General features: G+C 40.5%; 2 protein-coding genes across 3 annotated transcripts; both read right to left on the bottom strand.

Moving 5' to 3' along the window:
* Window positions 1-14: 14 nt before the first annotated feature.
* On the bottom strand, window positions 15-9984 carry eps8l3b (EPS8 signaling adaptor L3b). 2 transcript variants are annotated; one of them, XM_086068218.1, is made up of 19 exons: window positions 9782-9984; window positions 9219-9321; window positions 8531-8652; window positions 8123-8187; window positions 7883-8041; window positions 6916-7065; window positions 5678-5763; window positions 5450-5583; window positions 4997-5086; window positions 4589-4707; window positions 4013-4142; window positions 3861-3931; window positions 3706-3780; window positions 2635-2780; window positions 1915-2170; window positions 667-780; window positions 506-594; window positions 298-430; window positions 15-231 (listed from the first exon to the last, which is right to left on the bottom strand). In XM_086068218.1, the coding sequence occupies exons 2-19, from the start codon at window positions 9254-9256 to the stop codon at window positions 190-192; spliced, it is 2019 nt and encodes a 672-aa protein (XP_085924344.1). In that variant the 5' UTR covers window positions 9257-9321; window positions 9782-9984; the 3' UTR covers window positions 15-189. The 2 variants fall into 2 exon arrangements, with proteins under 2 accessions (XP_085924344.1, XP_085924345.1); XM_086068219.1 differs by having other exon boundaries at window positions 506-591.
* Window positions 9985-10222: 238 nt separating this feature from the next.
* atp5pb (ATP synthase peripheral stalk-membrane subunit b) lies at window positions 10223-18606 on the bottom strand. The gene is made up of 7 exons (XM_086068220.1): window positions 18462-18606; window positions 15136-15172; window positions 14877-15022; window positions 14593-14756; window positions 11549-11674; window positions 10605-10784; window positions 10223-10390 (listed from the first exon to the last, which is right to left on the bottom strand). Exons 1-7 carry the CDS (start codon window positions 18604-18606, stop codon window positions 10313-10315), a joined length of 876 nt encoding a protein of 291 aa, XP_085924346.1. The 3' UTR covers window positions 10223-10312.
* Window positions 18607-18928: the final 322 nt, after the last annotated feature.

The following is an 18928-nucleotide window of genomic DNA, read 5'->3' as shown; positions in this document are numbered from 1 at the left end:
GTGTCCATAAATTAATGCAAACATTTTTTCATACTCATTTAAAATGTTTCTGCTCATCCCAATTTATTTATATTTTTTTGTATAATACATTTCATCACAATTTGCTCCATATAGGATTCAAACCAAAAGCATTAGACCAAAATTCACTTCATCAATGGATGAAGATTGAGGTGAAAGGGTGGTTGGTTATCAGTAGCGTGCATCATATGGGCCTGACGGTTCACTGGCCAGCTGCAAAAGAAAAAATAATCAAATAAGTGCATCTCTGTTGTGCAGATTTGTATATGTGCCACTTACTGCAATCGCTGATTTAATGGCCTGAAGCTGGAAGAAAACCTTGGCCCCTTCTTCTGGACATACAGTCCTCATCTCATCCTTGCCCATCTGCAGCAGCATTTGACCAGTCAGCACCCCGAGGCTGGCCACGGTGCTGCTCCACACAAAGCGTGACATCATCACCACGCGCGCAAAAGACACAGACCGCCATCTGGATCATACCACTCACATTTTGGAGAAGCCTCTGTACTGCAGCCATGCTCTGACCTCGGCAGGTGAGGAGACCATGGCGAGAGTTGGCGGACCGCGCGGCGGCTGCTGCGCCAAGGTGAATGCAAATGAATGAAACATGGAAATATGTAATTACCCCACAAAGCGGCGTGAGTGTACCATTTCCTCCACGGGAAAACCACTCCTCGCAGGCTCCAGAACATTCTGAGGAACGTTGCCTTCCACCGCACGGTTGTTGCGTACAAGCCACCATTGCTTGGACCTCTGAACCACCTTTTGATAGAGCATAAAGCACCTGAATCAGGTTTTCTCAATTGGTTTATTAGGTTTGCTTTATTGGCAAACTGGTCACCGTTGTATAAAAACACTTTTAATTAGGGGTGTCAGGTGATTAAAATTTGTAATCAAAATGAATCGCATGACTTCAATATGTTAACTCACAATCACAACTTTTATATCTGCTAATGTACAAAAAAAAATCATACTCTTAACATAACGGTAAAAAAATGTTTAATAGAAACATGGCTGCATCTTTTAGTCATTTACACAATAATTTCATAAAATTTAGTCAAAATTAAAAAAACTACTGTAAAAAAAGTGATAGATTTGGATCGAGGTAATTTTTCTGCCACCAGATGGCATTATTGCATTTGTAACAATGACAGCTCAGTGCATTTTCTTTTCATTTCAAGAGCTATCTAGTCTTTAACGTAAAGTAACTTGAGAAATTCTGCACATTTTTAAAATTGTAAAATACAACTCGACCCCAGTCTCCACAAATATATGCATTATTGTGTGAAGGCTGTGGCCTTCACACACGTTATTCCTATATTTCAAGCTTCCCACTTTTTCGGCATCTATCTACTTCCACATAATTCATCCGATTCTCCTCATTCCAATTTTAACATATTCAAACAATTCACGCCATTCTAGGGTGTATTTTTCTTATTCCAAATATTCACGCCTTACCCACAATTCCCGATTTTGTACCCTATTTTCCCCCATTTTTTTCCTAATGGTAGATTCTACATTTACTTCCACATTTTTCATCCCATTCACTTCATTGGAACTTCAATATATTCCACCAATTCACGCCGTGAGCGCTTCTATCTATTCCACAGGTTTTCATTCAGTTTTACAGCCTTCACACGCAATTTCTCCAGAAATTGCATTTTCTGGTTACATTTATTTACTGCTAAATTTTGACGTGGACGTGTCTACTGCATTGCGATTAGAATTGCACCAGTACAGGCTTTCCAAGTAAATAATCGCGCATTAATGACATTTTAAATTAACGCATGAATTTTGACACTCCTACTTTTAATATTACGCAATTTAATGCAATACCCAAACAATCGTTAGCGATCACTGACCAAAATGAGGCAACCACAAATAACATCATCTCACCTCAACCACTTCCCCCTTCATAACAGTGAGCTCCCTGCTGTTGCGAGCCATGAAGTCATAAATGACCCGCATTTGGTCGCGACCTTCCCTGGTGTTGCTGTCGGGTCGTCCCGCTGGTAAGCGCTGGCTGCTGCCCCTGCTCACTTGGCCGTTCTGATAAGGGGGTTGGGCAAGCTTGTACGGGGGCGCAGGCGGCCGCCAGCCGTCGTAGAACTCTGGGATGTAAGGCCGGACGTCATCATCGGGCCATCGAGACCTGTGAGGAGGATAGAATAAGGTTCGGGGTTACAGCCGCAGAACAGAATAATATCATCTGTCTGACATTAAAAAAAGAATATTGATGTCGAGACTTGATTGGAAAAAGCTCAAGGGAATAGCATAATTATTGTTTGTTACTGTGTTTTCATGGCATCCAATCTTTCACCATCAAGTTATCTCGGAAGTGAAACGTTATGCTTGTGTCATGCAAACATCACATTTTCCCTCCCATAGCAACAGTCCACACCTGACATCAGGGTGTGTCCTGGGATATCATATTTCTAAACAGGAGTGTTAGGAAAGTGGCTGAGATACTTAAGAGGACAAAACTATGGGGACGCCACGCAAACTCTCCCTGTTCATTCCAAAGGCGCTCTTCGACACCAAACTCATTTAAGCACGCCACAAGTTGTCCTACCACAACTCTTGCATCTCATTACCCCTTCCCTACTGTGTTGCTACCTGGGGATGTTCCAGCTGTCTCCCAGAGACCTCCAGAGCTGGTCTTCTTCTGGGGTGACCACCTGCCTGAGCAGCCGAAGGACCGCCTCTGTCAGCAGCGGGGAAATCACGGTCGGGGGCAGGTGGGCGTGGTAGTGAGGAAGAATCTGTGTAGGGAACGTCGATTTTAATCATATATTCTTCATTTAAATAAAATAGTAAAAGTAGATTCATGTACTTGACTTTTTAATTTTTCTCGAAGGGGAAGCCAACCCAAAAATATTATATAAGATTTTCTATGCAGCCACAGTAGTCTAAACACGGTATTCTGATTAATATTGCGTTTGTGGAATATGAATTAACCCGTATTTTTCCATCTATCTCAGGGGGCAGCCATTTTGCCACTTGCTGTGGACTGAAAAGAACATCACAGTTGCTCAGGCAACGATCAATCACAGCTCATCTGTTTCCTGAAGCTGAGCTGTGATTGGTTGTTACTTGAGCAACTGTGGTGTCATTTTCAGTCGACAGCAAATGGCAAAATGGCCGTCCCCTGAGATGGATAAAAATGGGTTGATTTTGCTGCTTAACTCATAATTCACAAACGCTATATTAATCATAATACCGTGTTTAGGCTAGTGTGGCTGCATAGAACATATCAGTTTCAAGAACATTTCGGGGCTTTTTAGTTTACTCTCGATATTTGAAAACATCTACAACTACGGTGTATTTTTTTTCTTTCAGTTTTTATCATTAGCTAATTAAGCAGTTTTGTTTAGTCAGTTACGTTAGCAAAGCTATGTAAACATGTTTTGATAGCGTAAAAGTCGAGCCAACTTCGCTAGCTCTTAAACAGCATGCAACATTTAACGTGATTTTCTTCTTCTCAGCAGTATGTAAGTTACTAAAAGAGTTAGCCCATTTATCAAAATGGGGCAGTAAATATAAATTTTTACTTTTGGACTTAAGTAGATTATTATTATTTATTTTATTTTTTTACTTCAGTACAGGAGTCAATCAGTACTTGTCATTTTTAACAAACATACTTCTTAAGTACATAGTGATGAATGCGTATCGCGATGCATCACTCACTGTTGCTAAACTGGTGAAGAAGAAGTGGATGTAGTCAGAAGCGCTGGTGTTAACCAGCGAGCCATCCAGGTGACCCTGTTGAAACAGCACGCCGTCGCATTAATGTCCTCCGTGCACTTTGCAGTCCAAGTCAGGGGGCAAATCTGCTTACTTACCAACAAATTTAATCCATACTTGATTTTCTGAAGACAGGAGATAAATTCCTGAGGAGGGGGCCTACGGGCAGCTGGAGGCAAAGGAGCAGGTCAACGTTCATGCACGGTCTGTCATATAATGTCAAGAAAACGGAAAGGGAATCAGACTTTACCTTGGCTCTTCTTTTTGCCAAACATGCCTTTATTTTTGCTTTTGTCAACCTGCGGTGTCGGCGCAATCGTCGCTGCGAGCACCTTGCCCATGAAGATCTCCAGATCGTTCAAAACGTGGTTTAAAATCTCCTGCACAAGTCAGTGAACACATGCTGGTGAAATCCTTGCACAGCGGCGACAGGTGTGGCATGTATACTTGTGGTCAAAACTTGACATACAGTCGTCATGAGCATGGATGGCATTTTTTGTTGATTGATTAGAGTACACTATAAAATGATTCCTCAATTTAGCCTGGATCCAGACGGGATCAGGAGATGTTTAACCCTCTGGATCCAGATTGAAATTTTTGGGAGCTAATGGCTGATTTAACCATGTAGCCAGCACCCATAAAGATTCGGTGGAATTTTCACTCATGGAGGCAGCACTTCATCGGCAAGTTCCTTAATATGTCAATTATTGTCCAGATCTGTGGATATGGCACATGCAGCGGGACCCATCGCCAAACTTATGCCCACGTTGACTATATGTACATTTTTTGCCCACAAAGAGCATCTGCTTCTCATGGCAGCTCTGACCGCGTTTCTCTCAACATCTGTCAGCTCGGCAACATCTGGAGGACTGGGGGGTCTACTGAAATCACGCTGGTACCCGGGTTCCTCTTGTGGGGCGTAAAAACGAGGGGGAGGCAGAATGTCTTTGGATTGAGAAAATGTTTTAAATGAGAAAACAATTTAGGGGATACAGAGCCCAGCAAAAACGTTAAGGACACTTGTATAGTCCCAGAGGTTCAGTCCAAGTACTATTTGAACTCTTCTGCCTTCATACAGATAGTGATGTTCAAAAAGTGTTTTTACAGTAGCTTGTAGAGGCGCATGCATCAAAACATATTAAAAACACAGAAAATAAATCAAGTAAAATTGAAAAATAATTATTATATAAAAGCAACATTTATAAGATGTGACGTGTGCTTTAAGTCGGCTTACCAGGTTCTCTCTGGTTCCACGGCTGGGGTGGCCGCTCTGGCGGTGGTGGGGTTCTTTCTCTCACACGAGGCGCAGCCTGTTGGAAACTTCCTGAAGCATGAAGGAGTAAATGTGTATTTGCAGAGAACACCTTTGCACACGCTAAGAACATCCAATACAACAGCTGGATCAAAATGTCTGTCTTCACATAGATCAGTCGCTTTTAAATGCCGGGTTGTGTCGCGGACCAAAATCCAATATCCTATCTTTATGAAGCAGGATTTGCTGCAATGAAAGTGAGTAAATCAAAACAACAGAGTAAACTGGACATAAGTAACCTGCTTCAGGTTTTACTATTATCTCCAAGATACGAGTCGGCTCATTGAAGGGAAACAAGCTCAGGGCTCCCGCAAATTACAACTACATTCAGTTTAATGGTGAGATGACTACAAATGCAAAAAGTGCAAAGTTTACCAGATTCTCTTTCAGCCCACTGCGGGATAGATCGCTCCGGCGCCAGTGGCGAGTTTCTTCCATGCACAGCACGAGGTGCAGCTTGCTGGAAGCCTCCAGGAGCTTGAAGTCCCATGATGTTCTCAAGGTTACTCCTGCAAAACAGGAAGGAGTCAACTAACTTCATTTGTTTGCAAGCTTGATTTCCCTTAAGCGTCTGCTCTTTGTTTCTGGATGGGGCTATTGTACCTGAAGACTGGCTGCTCTCTGCGTGGTTCCAAAGGTCCGCTTGCCCTTTGGACAAACTTATCTAGGTCACTCTTGAGGACGTCTGCCTGTTAAGAAATCAAAAAGACATGGAACACCATGTACAATGCTGTGAAAAAATATTTGCCTAAATGTGTACTTTTTTGCATTGTTCCCTCACATGTTAATATTAGAAAAACATAACACAAGTAAACATAAATACAGCTTTTAAATGGCAATTTTATTTATTAAAGGGCAAAGATGGCAGGTAATGAAGTAAAAATACTTTGTTACTGTACTTGTTATTTGTTCACTTATTTCAAGCAGCAATCAACATCAACAATATATCATTTTTTCCAGACAATACTCAACTAAACATAACCTGAAAAAGAGTGGGCGGAAGAAAAACTTATTAAGTCCCACCCCCAATCTCATTAGTATCAAACTTTGAAAACAAATGTAACTACTTTCCTGCAAGCTTACTGTAACCTTTTACTGTTGTGTAGTAACTCAAGGGATATACCGTTAGATACCAGTAGAGGGTGCTAGTGTTTTGTGTATGGAAGAGTTACCGCCGAGCCTAGTCAGAGGTAGTAAACTGTTTTGTCCGCCCTGTTCGGAATGTTAGTCACCTGCATTAAAGCCAACACAAATGGACATGAAGTGCGTCTATTCATTAACATATCTCAAGATATTACATCTACCCATACCAAAAACATGGCAAGTCCTGCTCTATTAGCTAACATCCTTCAAATTAACGTAGGAGGAAACATCCAGTAAACATATTAAAAATACTTTATACTTAAAATGTTAAGTATATGTCAGAGCCTGTGTTTGAGTACTTTTACCAAAGTTGTTTATTTTACACAAGTAATTGGACTTTTATTCAAGTAGAGAATGTCATTTTCCATCTCAAAGCTATTTGGCCCTGTGTGGAAGAATTAACAACAACTGAAATCAAGCATTTTCTATTACTGTCAATGAGTCTTTCACAGCAACAATGGAGTGGGTTTTTTTTTTTAGCATGAACGGCTTTTTAAAAGTTATCTCACGGCATTTCAATTAAGTCTGGACTTGGATTTGGCCACTTTGAAACCTTCATTTTGTTATTTTAATCAATTCAATTTACGGTAGATGACAGCACAAGGTGCAAGGCTGCAAATAAAGTGAAGCATCCGTTTGAAAAGTTCTCGCCTGTTTACTGAGCTGAGGGACAACTACACTGTGGGACGAGGACTCACCCCAGCCTCCTCGCACTGGAAAATGAAGACCTGGGGGAAGCGCTTGCTGCGTTCCCTCACGACGACCAACAGTAGGGAGTCGTAAACGCAGCTGTCCAACACAGCTTTGGTCTGCTGGATGTTGATCAGCGGGACCACCTCCAGCTCTGCCTTTGAAGCCAAGAAAGCAGGTTGTACAAAGTACCATATTAGAAGACATACTGCAGAGGTTCATGGAGATGTGCAACATGCTCTGAAAACTGGTGTAGGAAGGTTGCACTCTCATTTGTTGTCTTTTTTTTTTTTAACAGTTCTTTCCATCATTCTGTTGCACCTTTACTGTAATTTTGCTTCAGGAAATCACATTATAATGACCTGTAGAACATGTATTATAGCAACACTGGGATATTTAGATATTAACTCATTCACTGCCATTGACGGCTAGACGTCAAAAATTAATTTTAACTATTTCTATTTAACATTTTTTTTTCACTTTTGTTAACAAGAGTATGAAAACCTAGAATTATTTTATTGTACATTTAGTACAGATATAAAATGTATGATTAATCATAAGTTAACTAGTGAAGCCATGCAATTAATTAAGATTAAAACATTTAATCGCTTGACGCCCCTAATTTTAATAATAATAATATTTAAAAAATCACTTTTTTTATATATCGCATCAAACGGTTAATTTTTTTTATTTTAATTAATTGCATGACTTCAATAGTTAACTCATGATTAATCACAAATTTTATATCTGTTTTAAATGTACAATATTTTTTTCCTAGGTTTTCATACTCTTTCTACTCAAAAGTGGAAACATTTTTAAACTACTAGAAATAGTTAAAATGATTTTTTTTAAACGTCTATAGCCGTCAATGGCATTTAATGAGTTAAAATCGCATTAAAATATGACTAGCGTACCTAACTGAGCTATACGACGGGTACAGCGCAATGTACAAAATTGATAGACGGCGTTACTAACTTTGCTCTCCGTGTCAAGGAGCAGCAGGTAACCTCCTTGAGACTCCATGGTCATCTCCTGAGCCCACAGGCGACCTTTGGCGTTCAGCCTCTTGAGCTTGGCCACGCAGTCGTCCACAGTGGTCAGCGGCTGGCCGTCCAGCTCGCAGGTGAGCAGGTGCTACGTGGGGGGTCAGAGCGTGAGGCGGGGATTTTGGGTAGAGGTCATTCCCCGCATTAGCGCACATGTCGTTGACTTTACCTCCACTCTGACGTTAAGGTTGTCAGACTGCTTGGTCAGCACCTCAGAGTACTCTTTTCTCTGCACTTAACGCAAAATGTAGAAGTTACAAGATGCACCAGTTGAATTCAAACCCAAATCCAGTCTGAATGCTATTGGCCAGAGGCTTGCGTGAGTATCCATTGTGAACAGCTAAGCTGTTATGTTTCAGTCATAAATGGCCAAATAAAAAGGTTATTGTAAAGATATTTTGGGCCAAATCGTTACAGAGAGCAGCTTTAAACTGGATGTGGATTTTGTACCAGTTAGCCAAAAGTGGCAGTCATTCTATTAGCGTGCTGTCTTGTTTTCCCAGCGAGGACAAAGAGCATATAAATACATGCAATTCTGATAAATGCTTAAATGGTGTTTTGTCATGTGTCAACATACTGTATATGGATTTGGCACTCATTTTGGACAGGTTTCTCTGAGAGCTCTGAGGTGAGGACCTCCTGGAATCATCTTGTTGGAAAGCCCACCTCGACTGAGGGAGCTCTTCTGGTGGGAAACCCCTGAAATACAATTTAAGGTCATTTATAGAACACTTTATACATGTGGAGCACATTGTTTGTGTGTGTTTTAAAGGAGAAAGTGAATCCCATAATGGTGATTCCCAACTACTGTACCAAACACCAACAGAACATTTACTCCCTCCAAACCATTTCCCAGAGCAACCACATCATCAATATTGTTTATAGGAAGCTAATGCTATATGCTAATTTAACCGTATGCCTCCCCTAACTACTTAATGTGCGCGGCCAAAGATTACCTAATGACTTCGACATGATTACTGCCCCGGCCACCGCCAGCCAAGTATGTTATGTCATTGGTGGAGGAACGTAGTGTGGGTGTGGTTATGTTTATTGGCCCCACTCTTTCATAAGAGTAGGTCAGAAGAGCAAACAGGCTCACTCCAATTTTCATAAACAACAAATAAATAACTCCGTTTTAACATATATGACAGGTGGGAAGGCACGTCAGAAATCGAACCATTTGCATACAAAACATCAGTTTTCCATCAATTCATCTTTTAAAAGAAATGATGTGAATTAACACCTGGCGTAAAAATGACACTGACCGTGGGGCGTAAGAAAAGGGACGAGAGTTTCCCAACATTTTCTATCTTCTTATCTTTTGTGGTTTTGCCAAGTCAAATGATAAACGGCACTCCCACGACAAACCTGGAAAGGAACACATGATTTGATCATGTTCATAGTGTGTCACAGTTTGATGTATTGTACCACATATCACTTTAAATAAACAGGCAAGTTAATTATAAACTCTTGGATGAATGGCTGTGTTTACCTATTTGGAAATGTTAAAATAAATGAAAACAAACTTAAAAGATAAAAATCCAGTTGATAAGTTACAGGATATACAGCATATTCTTCACTCATCCACAAACTTGTAAAATATAATATAATGTATACATTTACTACAAAAAGTCAAATCTACTTTTCTAAACATGAAAAAGTTTAACTTTTCAAACGATTACATGACAGAATAAAGCCTGAGTGTTATTTACTATTTGCCAAAAAGGCACAAAAATGCAACATCAAAACGTCAATAAGACTCGCAGGAAATGTAAATAGTTAAGGTTAGGAATATCAAGTCGCATTACCATCACCGCTATTTTACTACCTGTCAGGTTTGCTCCAGTGGCATTATTCCATACGAACGAGTCTTCCTCACACGGCTTTAAAAGGCAAACCATTCCCCATTCACTTCCTGCTTGTATGCGTCGTGTTCAAAGATCAGCAGGCTTGGCTCCTTGTCGAAGGTGGAACGCTATTTGAAGTGTTCATTATGAGTCCAAAGGTTTCCAAATGCAGGTGTTTCCTTGCAAAGGTTCAACGGTTGCCAAGACTTCAGAAAACAATTATCATCGTGTTATTTGGCGAGGTGGCTATAAAAATAGTGAAAGTGCCTTGTACCTAGAATAGGACATCAACAATAAGATTGCTGAATAAAGAGAAATAAAAAAAAAACAATCGCACCATTAAAGTTGAGTAAAGACAAGCATTTATTATCAGCTGATGTGGAAATACTGTACACACCCATAAAAGTGACAGAGACCGACGATAAGGGGCAAATAGTTTATTCTGTAAAAGAAAAAAAGTGCCTGTCTCGTCTTGGAACAATGAGTTGGGGGTTCAAGTGGCGCTGGACAGTTTAGGCAGCAGCTTTAGCCTGAGTGGCCTTGGCCAGAGCCTTCAGGTCTGTGATGCACTTGGCGATGCTCTCCTTCTCCTGGATCGGGAGATTTTCAATGGCAAAAGAAATGATCAGAAAAATGAAGCACCAACACTGTTACGTTCCAATAACTTTTCGGCATCTTTATGTAACCAGACTGAGTCTCTTAAAAAGACAATAAAACAAAAAAAAATATTTTAAGCGCAGATACTTATCTTATGATCAGCGCCAAAATACACGCACAAGCTGAAGTTGATGAGAGAACGCTTACCTGCTGAGGCGTGATGCTGCTCACGACGTTCTTCTCCACCCAATTGACCATGTGCTCCTGAGCCATGCGGCGACGCAGATTTTGCAAGGCAATCTGGTAGTCCAGGCGCCTCTTCACCTCATTGGTCACCATATGTAGCCTCTCTCTGTAGTTGGTCTCCAACAGCATGGCTATATTGTTCTGTGCGGAAAGGGACACTGTGACGACACGACCTTTGCTGGACGAGCCAAGCTCAACGAAAAGACGGTAAAATGTTCTGCTTTGGTGCAATTCCAATAGTCTTTCATGTGTATGACCATTTGGAACGAGCATACATTTGGCATGTTTGGCCACAATATGGATTTTCAGCCTAAGGATCCAATTCATCTGGACTTTTTCCAGATTTATTTCCTTGTGTGGGCGTTCAAATTGGGGCTATGAATTTTGGATTTAAACAAAATTAGACAAATGTACATCATTTAAAAAATGAAACCATTGCAATTCATTCCAAGTGATGAGCATTCTTGTTTGGTGCAATTTCTTTTTAGAGCCAGCCGAGGTTGCCAAAATGTCTTAATATCGCAGTAAAAGAGGTCCTCTGAAGGCCTGCTTACAAACTACAATGCAACAAATGTGTATACGGTTATTGGACACTGCGAGCATGTAGTGTGCAAGTTCTTCTTGCTTGCTCCTTTTTTCTCTCTCTCTCTGTGTAATCCTTCTCACTCCAAAAACATACATGATCATTGAAGACTTTAAATTATCTACAGGTGCGAATGCGATCGAATGGCTGTTTGACAACAAGTGCCTTGTGATTGGCTGGCGGCCAGTCCAAGGGTCAGTTGATATATGTTCCAAGTGCTGCAGAGGATGCTTGTTCTGAGGTGATCTTTCTTCAGCAGGATAAACCTTCTTTGTGTCCGAAACCCAACAAAAGTCCACAAAGACACAAAATGGTAACTTACCCTCTTAGCGTCGAAGAGCATCGATCGGCCCTCGACTCTCCACTGCTCCTTCTGCTCATCCTGGATGGCCACAGTCAGGTTGGCAATAGACGTGTCCTTCACCTCCTGAACTTTGGCCACTTTTTCCTAGAAACACAACAAGATATTAGAAACCCTAGACTACTGAAAAATTGCTGGCGTCAGGCCAAAACCTCTTAAGTCACAATTTGGCAAATCTTGTGTTTTTCAAAAAACTATACTTTTGGTCACACTCTACACACGTATGCCATTTTTACGAATTATTGGCCAATCTAAAGTGCAGAAAATGGCTTGCTCCCTTTGATGCAATGATAATGGCTGAGGGAAAAAAGTGGAATTTTTGGAGTCTACTGAAAAGTGACAATTTCAGAGGTGAAAGGCTTTAGTCCGACACCAGCGAAATAATCTGCAACTGCAACACTGAGATTTTGGGTGAAATTTCAAACCAAATCTAACATGCGCTATCATCTTTATATATAAACTTAATTTGAACCCTCTCTAAAAGCACTTTTTGGACAACTTGCGATTCTCAAAAAAAAAAGAAGAGCTGAACAGCAAAATGAGTAAGTTCAATAAAAAGTACTGAAACATTGACCCATTAGTCTGCCCATGAGCATTCAAAAGTTTAGAGAATTTGTATTTTACTTCACTAAAAGGTTGAAGTGCATTTTTAGGTTCCTCCTGAAATGTCAAGACTGTGTGAGTAGTGTACTCTGTGTAAACGGCTAGCCCCTAAGCTAGTGCACCAAACAGCCTGGTAAAAGCCGTTGGACTTCTTTTGGAAGGCAATTAAATAGGCGCAAATGACTCTGCACTTTGATGCTGACAGCCTCACATAGTTGCACTTCAAACTAGGGGTTAACCGATGAACCGTGGGTTTTAAACATCGGGATTATATAACCGCAGCCGTTCAACAACACCGGTTATTTACGCTCACAACAGTCCGTCAATTTAAACTCAAATGCAGCGCAAAATGCACCATGCGGCATAGTTCATAGCTCTTCTGTTTCCACACTGCCCATTTAGCGGGCGCACAACAACAGAGGGCTCAGCCTTACTGGATAGGCTATGGGCCGAGCCTGTGTCCAAATTCACAAGGTTGGGTCCATCCGCCGGCAGGACTCGGCAGCACGCGCGGATTTACACGTGAACTGACCGTCGGTCAATGCGCTACCGACAAGCGGCATTGACAGTCAGTGCGTGCTGTCGAGTCGCGCCGGGAGTGACGTCGTGCAGCCGACAAATTCAGCCCGAGACTTTTGAAGCCGTGGGGCCGCCATCTTGGGACACCCGAGAAACGTATCTCTGCATACGCATTTGGCTGCAAAATGCCCACATTGTCGCGGTAAACTGCACTGCCAATCGCCAGTTTAAAGGCTGTGGATGCACAATTCACCTGTAAGCATGATGAAAATGGAAAGATGAAAGAAAAAGATGTTAAGCTAAAAGAAAAAGAAGAGGGTACATACCGTCCACTTGTTATACATGGTGGCCAGGCCCATCATTTATATTAAATTATTCAGTTATTTATTTTCACTTTGTGAAAATAAACCTAAAGTTAAAGCCAATTTGAGCTTTTCAAGTTCTGGAACTATAATTTTTTCTTTTTTTACTTATTTGAGTGCATTATTTGTTTTGAAAGGCAGCAACTTTAAAAAAATGTATTTCCAGTTTATTGTCGTTAAAGATAAACATTTTCAAACAATGCTGATGTGATTATTTTTATGTCTATAAGAATAACCGTAAAACCGCAGTTTTTTCTCACATGATAATCGTACACCAAAATCTAAAACTGTTGCACCCGTACTTCCTACTGATCTTTTTTTTTTTTTAACAGTCTTACTCAAGTGCACTGTTTTAGCCGGCAAATGCGCTACTGTGGTTCTGATGTCACTTCATCACATACTCTGTAATGTTTCCAGAGAAGTAAATAGGCTACAGTTGCTATATCGAATCGATATTCTTTTTCACAGCCCAATATCGATTCATAAAACCGTGGATCGATACTTTTAAATATGGCTACCAAAGGCAAATGTGCCCCTCTGTTATTCAGAGTACCCCAAGAGGAGCCCAGTGTTTGACACTATTTACACAGTGCTGTGGTTGTAATCGACTTCAATTATTATTTATTGTTTTGATCAGGTGATGTTCAATAAAATACACATGATTAATGTAACTGCATTGAATTCAATTTTAAAATGTAAATATTCATATATTTTTTTCATACTAATGCACCAAGTAAGAGCAAGTAGTGTGTATTTGCCGCATTGATACTTCTGAGAAGGTCTTCCATATAAAAGTAAAATTGGTACTGCATGAAATCCTTAACTGAATCGAAAATCAATGTGAATCGAATCAATTTTGGAAATCTGAATCGATACCCATCCCTATGTTTCAATTTTAGCAAAAAAAAGATGATTATTTTTTAAAATTAAGAAGAGTTGTTTCGCTCATTATTAACTAGTACTCAGCTTACGAACACAATGGTTTCAAGAGGCTGTTTCTAAGTCAAATTAGAAGTAAAGACACATTACATTTTATTTTAAAATTACATTTTCTTAAATGTTAATATTAAAATTAATTAAAACCATTAAATGAATAAAATGTTATTATATAGAGTATAGTATATTGTACAGACATTGAGTGCACTGTCTATACATATATTTCTAATAATTTCTTATACAGTACACCATAATAAAAATAAAATAAATATGTTTACATAGATGGTGGAAGAGAAAGAAAAGGTGGTGGGCGGAGTTATAGAAGGGAGAGTTCAAGTGAGACGGCTCAGATGGAAGGCATTATGCCGTGTGCAACATGAATTTGACATCAGTCAGCCTTTGTTCATTTATGCGAACGTGACAAGTGCGATACTTTCTCTTTGATTAGGTTTAACAAAAAAAAAAGGGAGATAATTATAGGTTGATATCGACTGATATGAAATCATATCATGATACGCTTTTCAGCTATATTGCCCAATTTGTCCACATTTGTATGAAGAGATCCCATCCAAAACGTCCACCAACCTCGCTGAGCTTGTCAGCAAAAGCTGCGACTTGCGGGCCGAATTTCTTGATGCCGTACACGATGACGGCTCCAATGCAGAGAGCGGAATACGTCTCATGGTTGATGACGTAGATTTCCTTGGAGAGCAAGTAGACAAGGAGCCCGGTGCCCAGCATGTAGGGTCCTAGATGACAGGGATGCTTTCATTGTCAGATAGTAACCTGCTCAAATGCAGGGGCATCTCCCTATCCCCTTGGCAAATAGCGGAGGTCCAGTGTAATGCTTCTAGCTGAAGACAACTGACCTGTCACTCCTGTTTTGGGGTACAAGAGCTGGAAAATCTCCTCGGGGAAGATGCCATGACGGACTTTGCCTCCCGTCTCGGGCAGAGGGGGCAACGGGGCTCGATTCTGGGATGATGCATGCAAGGAGCGAGACGCCTGGACCAAGCTACATGTGAAAGCAAGAAAAACAAAATATGAGTAAGTGAAGGTGGGGGGGGGGGGGGGATCACCAGTGCAGAATCATCTGTAAGGTTTTATTGTTGTTTCAAGCACACGCACCCAGCTCCGAGGGGGCCGCTGCCTTTCCGGGCATTAGCTGCAAACAAGACAACAAAACAACATTAATACTGAATGGTTACTTTCTCCACATCCATTTTTCTATTTCACCAAGTAAACCTTTGCAAAATGGCCAAAAAATAAATCAGCTGATTTTTTGTGTGTACTTTTTTTAAATATACTGTACACGTGAACAGATTACATCATAAAACAAAGACACACAAGCCCCACGGCCACCCCCAAAAAAATCTATCTGTTGTAAAGTTATTGTAAAACTGTCAAATGTTCTAACTCTAAATCTGTATTGTTGAAAGCAATAAGGGGCCAAACTTAAGCTATTTTATTCATTCAAATTGTTTTTTAATTAATAAGCTAATTAACCGGTATTTTACCGCAATGCAATGTTGTAAAATTGTCAATAATTGAGATTAGTGTGTTTAAGAAATTACTCCATGCATAATTTTGACATCAATGTCATGAACCAATTACTTAGTAAATAAAATTTAGTAGGCTGGTCATGCCAATAACAGTCTATTATAAGTAACATGAAAGAAACAGCTGTGGCCATAACATAGGTTAAAAAAAATTTATTATTATTTAATTTTATATATAAAAAAAGGTACAGTATTTGAACCCGTGCTAATAAAACCGCACCTTCTGGGCAACCGCTGTAGCCACTAAGCCATGAGCTAGTACACATCTATCGGTGCAGAATTTGTACTTGTAGCTCTTGCACAATTCATGGCAAAATAACACTAGGTGGCAAGGTGCCGGTCACGGAAAAATAGCCACTTTGATACCTGAATCGGCACAAATCACAATTTTTTTTTTTACTTCTACTTAAAGTCACAGTGCATAATTTTTCAATGTTCATTCATTTAAAAACCCACTATTAATTTAAATAAAATGCAAAACAAAAAACACCATCTCTCTGCTACCGATACCGGAAGGAGAAGAAGTTGACACACGTAGTAATTGGTGATAGACTTGCGAAATAAGCTCTCTTTTATCTCTGTCGCGATAAACAATAAATCCCTTAATTGCACAACAATTAAGAATGAGCTTGCTAAATTTGCCGGGCTCAATCATTGTTTACCAAAGACACTGGTTAATGAATGAACTTCCCTGTATCTGTCACAAGTCTTGACTGAAGCTTGGTTCATGCGTGACGCATCTGCAAGGCCCACACAGCTTGATACGGCGAAATGACGTCATTTCAGCAACCACGCTCCTCCGCGCAGAGTTCGTATAGCCCACATTTTCCACACTACGAGAATTTGTACTACGTGGACAGTCCATGCATGGTGGATGAGCAAACGCTGTTGTTAACAAGTGTTTTCTACTTTCCAACTCTTTGTCATTTATTTTGTTAAAGGTACTGTCTGGTGGATTTCCGTTGCTGTTCGTAAACACAAAATTCAAAGGAGGTAGCCCAGGACAGCAGCCAACCAGGAAGGATTGTGAAACCAGTCTATTTTGTTTTCTGATCTTAATATTTAACCTATATATGGTGTATATACATTATTAAAGTGTAATTTTGTTTACACAGACTTTATACTTTTTTGTGTCGTTTTTTTGTTAACAGAAACTGATAGTCCATTTCATTTATTGGTTTTGATTATTTATTTTGGATATTTTTCCCATTATAAAATTCTAATTATAAATATTCCCAAGGAATCAGATAATAAAAGTTGATTTATCTTTAAAAGGGTGCTACTCACACAGGTGTATGGAAGGTGTGAATGTTTGGTGGTGGTCGGAGAGGTCGCAAGCGCACACTGGCAGCCACGCTTCTGTTAGCCTGCCCCTGGGCAGCTGTGGCTACTAAAGCTCTACGGCAGGAGAAATGGCCCGATTTTAGCCCCGAATTCCCCCTCCCGACAATCGCAAGGACGCACCGACGATAATCTTAACAGATAATCCACACATGGTGCATCGGAAGGACCTCCAACTTGAAATCGGGGATATTCAACATGTTGGATTGTTTTGGCCCGACTTCGCTCAGTGTGCGGTGTGCCCCGGGGACAAACTACTACGCAACCGGTTGACAGTGACGTGCAGCCAATCAGAAAACGAGCCGGTGAGGAAGCCGATTTTGATCCAAAATCAAAACAGTCATAAAGCAACAGAAAGTCCGTGCATGCGCTATTACACTCCTTTTAAAAAAAAAATATATATATATATAGATTTTTTTTTTTTTATACACGCACACACACATTACTTTTTTTTTTTTGCTATAGATTTTTTTTTTTTTTTTTACACGCACGCACGCACACACACACACACACACACACACACTCACACTACACAAATAAACGTGGTCTCCGGGTGGGACGCGAACCCGCGCTGCCAGCACCGAAGGGCAAGCATTTACACCTTTAAACAACAAACTTTTTCGGCTGAAAACCAATAAGTATCGCGACTGCTCCTGCATGTTTGTTGACTAGGAAGTCGCGTTTAATCTCGAGAGGTTTTGCGAGACTTCCCGTCACTTTCATGAATGAACTCGGTTGGTGTGAGGATTGTGCAGTGTGGCTACACGCCACACGTTCAAAACTGTTATTCCCGTGATTTTTTCTCTTCACGTGTGGTGTGTCTCAGAGTTTGGAAGTCGGCCGACAATTTTAAAATCTTGCCGTGTGAACCAGGCTTCAAGTATCTTACTGCCACCACAGTGTGAATGTGTGAGCGCACGAATAATGCAACAAATGTGAAGCTTCTTTGAGTGTCCAAAAAAGCGCTACATAAATTTAACGAATTATTTGCCTTAATATACCATTATCATTACATTAATTGGAAAAATTATCGTGCCTCAGACGCACCACAGTGCGTTTACAACACTTCATGCCAAAAGGTAATAATTCAGCAAAAATGGTGGCCTTTTTTTTTAAAATAGAAAAATTAGAGAAATTTACAAAAATGCCCGAGGAGGGCATAAATGATGCACACTGTAAATCGTATGGGATTGTCATGGCTAAAATTACCAAGTAAATGAAGCAGTCGCTTGCTGTCAAGAAAGAAGGTGACATCTACATAAACTCCAGCCCACGTATACTATATTCCAAACCTATTGCGTCGTCTGCAGAAACGCAAAGCAAAATAAGTAACGTCGGCAGTATGCCAAATAACATTGACAAACTCCTAACAATATATGCTTTGCGTTGACCGTGTTTAAAAGTCATCCTGGCTTGGAACGTTAGCTTAGTATTAGCTTGACGCGCGGCCTCCACTTTACCCTTCAGGTTTACCCACACTATGTGCTTCTCCTTTGTCGCGGCATGATTTAGTTACTCTTCTGCGTTACCTTCTAATACTCAAGGAGTTCATACCTGAAGCGAGAACAAGCCTGGACAGCATGCTAGATGAATGAGAAGCCAAGTTGCTCACAACACCGGGCACCGTGTTTCGGTCTCTTCGTGCCCTTCTGCAAAGAGCAGTAACTATGGCGGACAAAACGAGGACTTCCACTGACATCTCGCGAGATCATAATATGCAAACTGCACTTACATACAATTACCACTAGATAATGCTGTTGCGCTATAGTGTTTGACATTGACAAGTGGGTTAACCAATAGTCATTAGTACCAGTGCCACTGATTGTCACACCTACCTAATTGGGGCGAAATTCTTTCTCCGCATTTGAGCACATGAAGAAATAGCAAATTCTACACAGGAAGGTGGGAGCTGAAATTCAAACGCCAACCCTCAAAACTATGAGGCAAATGTGCACTTATCCGATGTTGTGCTGCCCCTGAGTAATCCCCAAAATCACTGTCTGGTGTTATGTAGGTTGGTG

This window comes from Leptonotus elevatus, chromosome 2 (assembly GCF_054856555.1).
Source record: "Leptonotus elevatus isolate MCC_2025b chromosome 2, RoL_Lele_1.0, whole genome shotgun sequence".
Taxonomy (NCBI): domain Eukaryota; kingdom Metazoa; phylum Chordata; class Actinopteri; order Syngnathiformes; family Syngnathidae; genus Leptonotus; species Leptonotus elevatus.
Note: the sequence above shows the minus strand (reverse complement) of the source record. Positions and strands in the feature narration are given on the sequence as shown.

Bases quoted from the DNA above. Each gene is read 5' to 3' on its own strand.
- eps8l3b (XM_086068218.1), bottom strand. From the start codon at position 9,256: ATGTTGGGAAACTCTCGTCCCTTTTCTTACGCCCCACG. The intron at 8,653-9,218 runs GTCAGTGTCATT...ATTGTATTTCAG, and splicing joins CCCTTTTCTTACGCCCCACG to GGGTTTCCCACCAGAAGAGC. The intron at 5,584-5,677 runs GTACAATAGCCC...CCTGTTTTGCAG, and splicing joins AGAGAGCAGCCAGTCTTCAG to GAGTAACCTTGAGAACATCA.
- atp5pb (XM_086068220.1), bottom strand. From the start codon at position 18,606: ATGTCAGTGGAAGTCCTCGTTTTGTCCGCCATAGTTACTGCTCTTTGC. The intron at 10,785-11,548 runs GTAAGTTACCAT...CTTTCCGCACAG, and splicing joins TGCTCTTCGACGCTAAGAGG to AACAATATAGCCATGCTGTT. The intron at 10,391-10,604 runs GTAAGCGTTCTC...CTCCCGATCCAG, and splicing joins GCAGCATCACGCCTCAGCAG to GAGAAGGAGAGCATCGCCAA.